This window comes from Xiphias gladius, chromosome 15 (genome assembly GCF_016859285.1).
Source record: "Xiphias gladius isolate SHS-SW01 ecotype Sanya breed wild chromosome 15, ASM1685928v1, whole genome shotgun sequence".
Classification (NCBI taxonomy): Eukaryota; Metazoa; Chordata; class Actinopteri; order Istiophoriformes; family Xiphiidae; genus Xiphias; species Xiphias gladius.
Window position 1 is genome coordinate 25,405,575 of NC_053414.1, and position 7,484 is coordinate 25,413,058.

The 7,484-nt window shown below is 39.5% G+C and overlaps 1 protein-coding gene across 1 annotated transcript; it reads left to right on the top strand.

Moving 5' to 3' along the window:
* The first annotated feature begins 2 nt into the window (after positions 1-2).
* On the top strand, positions 3-7,408 carry LOC120800877 (transmembrane channel-like protein 7). Its single transcript, XM_040147316.1, has 16 exons — positions 3-167; positions 1,586-1,850; positions 2,035-2,183; positions 2,376-2,531; positions 2,619-2,704; positions 2,793-2,938; positions 3,020-3,167; positions 3,596-3,778; positions 4,112-4,257; positions 4,491-4,605; positions 5,014-5,111; positions 5,388-5,571; positions 5,665-5,795; positions 6,003-6,158; positions 6,260-6,338; positions 6,468-7,408. Exons 1-16 carry the CDS (start codon positions 152-154, stop codon positions 6,660-6,662), a joined length of 2,253 nt encoding a protein of 750 aa, XP_040003250.1. The 5' UTR covers positions 3-151; the 3' UTR covers positions 6,663-7,408.
* Positions 7,409-7,484: the final 76 nt, after the last annotated feature.

Consider the following 7,484-nt stretch of genomic DNA (forward strand, 5'->3'; position numbering starts at 1 on the left):
TCAGGAAGTGGTCTCTGGGAAAGGCTGTGTTATCTTCCTGACCGATGAGGAGTCAGCTCCCAGTTGACAAAGTCTGCCAGGTTCATTGTTAGCTCACCGCGGTATTATCCTGTAATTAGCAAGAAGTTTTTTCTCCTCCGAACAGGGGACGATGGAGGTCGACTCAGGTAAACATGCAACAGTTAGGGTGGTACGAATAAGTCAAGCCAGTCAGTTCATTAAAAAAAGAAAAAAAAAAAAACTACTCTAGCATTAGCTAAGAGGCTAGTAATGCTAGCCTCCAACTTTAAGAACAAATAGCCAGTAACAACAGGCTAACAAGTTTGACCTGTTACTTAATGATTTGATAAATGGTCTTTGGAAGAGCACAGGAATCAGAGTTCAGGGAGTTAGGTTTTGTTTGTCTCTGTCTAAGTCTCTTTACCGTATCGAACTTCGCCCTGGGCATTTTTTAATTTGCTGAGTCTGCTTTTTGGTTTGCCATAGTCTGATGCTGGACACATACAGTATGAACCAAGTGAGACGAGTTTCTTCAGTCCCAAACCCTGTTTGTTTCCCACACCGGAAACCCATACAGTAATTGTCATAAGCAACACTTTGACTTCTTGTATATTTTAATGTTACAGCTCGGGATTGTGATGATGTGTGGCAGACTATGGCAAAAACACCTCTTTCCCCCATGACTTCTAAGGATAAGTTACAGGAAAGCCTGAAAAAGCACAGGACATTGATGCTAGCTCCAGTCCAGTCATAAGCTCACATGGCTGCACGCTGTGCGCAGTCGTAGACCCATTGTCACTTTAAACAAACTTCTTCTGATAAAAGTTTAATCCACTCAAGTGGTATGATCTAACTGGTAGTCACTTCATTACAATGAATAATACAGATATCTGCAGTCGCACTCCGCAAGATGATAAAATTTGGTAGAGAATAATACATAGAATCATAAAAAGTTCCTCCTTAAGATCTCATCTATCTTACATAAGCTTGTATTTATAACTTTTTATTGAGAAAGTCAGTTGTATAACATGGAACTACCTATCAATATTTACAAAGCATGGAGAACCATTTTAAAACGTGAATTATGTGTAGGCATGTCCTGATTTGGACGAAGATGAGTAAAACCGCATTGAATACCTGACCACGGTGTATTAAACATACTCTAAATATTGGCTCAGGGCTGCAGCTAACTATTGTTTTCATTACCCATTAATCTGTCGATTATTTTCTTGGTTAATCCATTAATTGTTTAGTGACAAAATAAAATGCATGCAATAATTTCTGAAAGCCCAAGGAGGTGTATGCTAATTGCTGATTTTTTTGTTGTTGTTTTTTTTGTTCAACTGATCGATTGATTTACTAGTTCTTGCAACTCTAATTTGAATTGTCCTCAGCTTATGTCTCTGCATTTAGTCATTTACTTCAGGCCAGTAGTAAAAGATTATTACATTTCACTGTGTGAGTTTTAACCATATCATAACTGTTGACACTTGAAAGTTGGGACTAAATGGTAGCCCTGAGTTCTGCATTATCAAGCATATCGTTAACTTTGTAAGATCTAATCATGTTTATTCACCTTTTCTAGTCTTTTACACTGACCATAGTGGAAGAGTCACCAGCAACCCACTGCTGGACCAGCTCCCTAGCTATCAGTCCCTACTGTACCGTAGGAAGTCGTCGACTGGTGGCACCAAGCGAAGAAGCAGCTCTAGAGCTCGGCTCGGTTCCTCTGGCAGTGGGAAATGGGGGGTGAGCACAGTCAGCAGACAGGAGGAGAAGCATAAGGGTCAGACGGAGCAGAGACCCATCAGGGAACTAACCAAGACCATGGCTGAGAAACGCAGAGACAAGTAGGAAAGACATCATTATAGTATCCTTACCACTTTCTCCAAAGGCAAAGTTAAACAGATCTGTTCCGTTTTGAAAGTGACTGGAAATGGACAATGTTACCTATTGCCTGTTTTCATTAATCATTAATTTCAAGAGGTTGCATATAGTCTGCTAAGCAAAGCATTTGACCATGTAACCTGTTAGGGCGCAGCGCCTGGAGGAGGCTCGAGAGCTCAGCAGCTGGAGACAGTGGAGGGAAAGCACCCGCAGGTATCTGAGGAGGCTGAAGGATGATGCCCAAGAATGGCTGAGCTCCCTGCAGCTCTGGAGGGGAGACATCCACCTGATAGAGGGTGAGAGATTAATAATAAGATGGTTCAACTGTCAAAAACTGTGTCTTTCTCCTCAGAGACATATATTGATTTCTATTCTAGATGTTCAAAATGATTAAAAACACTTTTGCTCTCACAGAAAGTTTACCAGTTGTGGTTTTGTTGTTGTTGTTTCTGTTGTTTAGTTGTCCGTTTTGTCTACCTTTCATTCAGGGATGTTTGGCACAGGGATCCTGTCTTACTTCTCCTTCCTGCGCTTCCTGGTAATGCTGAACTTGATCATCTTTCTGCTCATGTTCAGCTTCGTCATGTTGCCCATCATCGTTGCCCCCTATGCTTCAAAGAATACCACCTACAACCAGAATGATGGTGAGAAGACTCTGGGTTGTTTCAACCAGGAGCATAAACTAAGCATAAAATGGTTCTAAGATTATAATTTACTGTGTTGCCATACAGGTAGTGTGTGTAGTGTGTATCCAAGCAGCGCTCGACGAGGCCTGGTTATCTTTCATGAACACATCACAGATTTGCTGTCTGGTGGAGTAAGTGCTTCCACTTTACATTTAATAGTCTCTGAAGAAAAACAGTTTCCATGTAGTTTCCATGTGGCTTATTGTGCATCATTTGCAGGGCTTTCTGGAACAGACCTATCTTTTCTACGGCTACTACAAGGTGGACAAAATCCACTTTCCAAACATCACTTATAATTTGCCATTGGCATACCTGATGGCCACTATAGCATACCTGTTCCTCAGTCTCATCTGGATCGTTAAAAGGTACTGAAAAGACAAAAATCACAATCAATTAAATTTATTTGAGTGAGCGGTTTGTGGGAGTTTGTTTTTTCTCTCTTAAAGGTCTGCCACGGGATTCAAGCGTAACCTGGTTCAGGATGAGGATCGCTTTCAGAGCTTCTGCAACAAGATCTTTGCTGGCTGGGACTTCTGCATCACCAACGAGAACGCTGCGAGGCTGAAGAGAAGCAGCCTGCTCTATGAGCTCAGGGTCAGTCGATCATTCTGTTGAACAAAATGTGTTCATATACCAAAATTTGCCAGGAGCTATAAGTTAAGATAGGTCAGAAGTGGCAATTTTTACATGCAGAGAGAAGCTCAGTTTGGATCTGGATAGTAAACCCGTGTGTGGTTGGATACATGTAACCTCAGTGGCTACATGCAGCGGCTGATCTTGGGTGATGTTAACATAAATGGACAGTTTCTTACTATAATTTATGTATTGGTTACCAGCCAATAACATTTTTTTGTACCTGTTTGGATATCATAGTTTTTAGATCCTTTCAAAAAGTCATGTAGACTGATGCACTATCCCTGGTTCAGATTTATACTGTATGAGATGTTTTAAATGTTCTAAATCTATAATCAATGCTTCCATTGAATGTTTACTTGCCTCATTTCAAAACTGCATATCCCCAGACGGATTTGGAAGAAGAGAGGATCAAGCAGAAAATAGCAGATCGCACTCGCAAAGAGAAGTGTCGGATTTACCTCATCCGCCTCATCCTCAACCTTTTTGTCATCGCTGTTCTGGCTTGTTGCTTCTACAGCATTTACGTAGCCACCATCTTCTCCCAGAAAGCACAGAGGAATGACACAAAGGTAATGAAATGTTTCTCTCTGTTGGAAAGCAAGCCAAGTCTAAGTCTTTTTTCATTATTTTTTTACTTTTCCATACAAGAAACTCCGATCAAACTTGAAACCGTCCAAATTTATTTTATCTCTCTCACATTATTATCATATTCCAGTGGTTAATAAAGCCATTTATACCCTTTTTGAATCCCATTTGAAATTAAAAAAAAAAAAAAACTACTTCAGACTCTAGCTTTGATTTGTAAAAAAAAAAAAAAAAAAAAAAATCTGAACACGAATTCTCATAAATCATTAAATAAATGTACACTGATCATTTCAATATTATTTTTGCTATTTTTGCAGGAGAATTTCATTGTGGATCTCATCTATGAGTATCTGCCCTCAATTGTCATCACCTTGGCCAACTTCATCACCCCCCTCCTCTTCTCCGTTATCATCAATTATGAGGACTACTCTCCTGCCTTCGAGATCCGCTTCACTCTCATTAGGTAGAATGGACATCCATTTATTGACCACTTACTTACTTTTTATTGAAAATTAATTGCATTAGGATAAAAACACAATGAGGAAATATACATATACTTGCAATCACAAGCTTATGATGTGAAAGATGAACCACTTGAGCTAAATAGCTGGAGTGCCATTGAGACTAAAAGGCTGACAATTGCTGCCTTTTTCTCCTTCTTTCTCTCTTTCTTTTTCTTTCTTCCTTTCTTCACAGGTGTGTTTTCATGCGGCTGACCAGTATTGGGGTTTTGCTCTTCTCTCTCTGGTCTCAGATCACTAAATGTAAAGAGGAGCCCTGCATCTGTGGCTATAACCATTTGCTTTACTCCGTGAGTCATTTTCTTTTATTCCAATACAGTACAGAATGTTTTCTTTCGGTAATCTGCAGGTACCAGCGTCAAACTTTTATCTCTAGTGTAAACATGCGTATCAGTGGCTCAGTGCTTAATGATTTCCTTAAATGATCAAAGAGGTTTTAAAGCTATTAAGAGTTCATTTTTGACTGTTAATAATTCATGCCTCTTAAATTTACATTACTCAGAGTGTAACAGCAGAGGTATCAGTGGTGACTGAGCCCCACATTTATACAGTCCTTTCTCACTCATTCATCTCTTCAACACATCGAGGTATATAATTGCAATTACAGTATAAAGTCCATTCTCAAACTACATTTATACAGGAAAGTGAAATCCAATCTCTCTGTTTGTGCCACTCTATGTCCTTTCTGTTGTCCACAGTGTTGGGAGACCCGTGTTGGCCAGGAGATGTACAAACTCACCATCTTTGACTTCATCATCATTGTCGCAGTCACCATCTTTGTGGAGTTTCCCCGAAAGTAAGTCCTCACTTTCCCACCGTGAAAAAAACGTCATCTCAATAGAAACTTAACAACTCCTGTTAGTCTAATTTTGTGCACAGAATGTGATCATCATAAGATTTCAAGAGGTATAGATGTGTTTGTAAATTATCTCTTTAAGACCGCTGACACAAATTTTACAGTGTTTTTTAGCCTTCCTCGAATATTCTTGCTTTTCCTTAAGTGGAATTCTTTCCCGTTCTTTGTTCATCAGTCATATCTAACTGTGTCCTTGCATTGCCCTTTCCTATCCAGGCTGATAGTGAAGTACTGTGACTGTGGCCTGGCTAAGTGGTGGGGCCAGCAGGAGTTTGGTATTCCTCAGAATGTGCTAGAGATTGTCTACGGTCAGACCATCTGCTGGATTGGCACATTCTACTGCCCGATGCTGCCTGCCATCTGCATCATCAAATACTTCTTTATCTTCTACATCAAAAAGGTGATTTTTGTCTTTTTTTTTTTTTTTAATGTTGCTCAAAATCAGGAATACAGTTTTCTAATGTTTTATTACCTTTGTGCTCTTTATCTTTAGGTGTCATTGATGAATAACTGCCGTCCAGCCACACGTCCGTTTCGAGCTTCTAGCTCCAACTTCTTCTTCCTTGGCGTGCTGCTGATTGGCCTGGCTCTTGCCTGTCTACCTGTCGCTGTTAGTGTAGCACAGTGAGTAATAACCGTATTATGTTCTGAATTCTATCTCTGAGGCTTTAATAAAACCCGACTTTCACTTAGTTAAATATAAATGAAGACATGAAATTTCTCACGTTTGTCTTCAGCATGTCAATGATTCAATGAATGTAGGGTCATTTGTTGCTACGGCTTACGTGTTTTCTTGGCATATACACTCATATACCCTTCCCTTTTGTACAGAATAAACTGTTCCCAGGCCTGTGGACCATTTGTTAATTACACCACCTCCTGGGAGGTGCTGCCAACTGCGGTATCCCTGCTACCTGATGGAGTCCAGACCCTGCTCCTCGCTCTCTCATCAGAGGCGTTTGCTGTCTCCTTCTTTGTTGTTACGTGGTATGTTTCAGTCAGGTTTTCAGCCTTTAACAACAGTTCTTTTTTTCTTTCTTTTTTCTGAGTGGCTATATTTTTAAATAATATTTCCACTTTCTCTGCAGTTTGGCCATGTTTTATGTGATTGCACTTGCTGGAGCTCACAAGAGAGTTATTAACCAACTAAGGGAGCAGCTAGCAATGGTAGGTTTACACAAGAATACATTTTTTCTGAAGATGTGGTTGTGGTCATGTCAGCCTCCTTTCCTATTTTTATTCTTATTATTCTTATCTGTACTCTATTCTATATCTATGTTTCATTTTGTTTTCCAGGAGGGCCATGACAAACGCTTCCTGATCCAGAAGCTGTGCCAGGCCCAGAGGCTCCCAGCGCTCAAATCTCCAGTGTCCAAATCCAAGCTCCGCAGCAGCAGAAGCAGCCCCAGCTACCATACCAGCTTCTCCAACAATTTCAATGAAGCACTGTTCCTGGCACACCCACCTCCAGACTCCTCCACACATGTGTGAGGCAAAGATCTGATATTACAGACCAGATCCAAGACTGGACAAATTTACTGAAACAGAAAAACTGTTTGAATGAATATCTTCAATGTTCTTTTTTATTGTGAAAACACTACAACGTTGTAGCTTCTGCGGACCTGCTGACATTAATGCATGGTCCCTTTTCAATGTTCTTTTGTTGACAATCTAATCATAAAACTATTAAGAAGTGGCAATCTTTGAGTATTTTTAAACCAAAGCAGTCATCCCTGGTCAGATTGTTTTTCTCTGCTGACTAATTTCTAAGTTCTAAGTTCTCGTATCTTTTCCTTCTGAGAAGGACTTGCATTACTATAACCACTGGAGTGTGAAAAACCTTTATGAAATGTATGCACTTTAAAAGTATTAACACTAGCATTTTCTTACTTGTACAACTTTTGTGTTTACATACAGTACTATGCATTCATTATATGTCCTATGTGTTTTTAAATCTAACATTTATATCATTATTATTTGCTCTAAGGTTGCACCATAATGCAAAGAAAACAGTATATTTCACAATACTAAACTGTAACCATGTTCTCTTTACCAATACTGTGACTCAGTTTCTGTAACTCTAAAATAACCTTTGGGTGATGGGTATGTTATTACTGTGGATACTGCTTTACTGAGATTTTGGGTAAATGTGCTGTTTTTAATGTTAGGTGCCTTTTATGTGATTGCCTTTAACATTGAACTATTTACATGAAAAATAAATATTGAAATTAGTCGAATTAATTTTGTTTTCCCTCAATCTTTGCTTTTGTTTTCCTCCTTTCTTCTCTACCTACAGTGGAGGGTCATTACTGT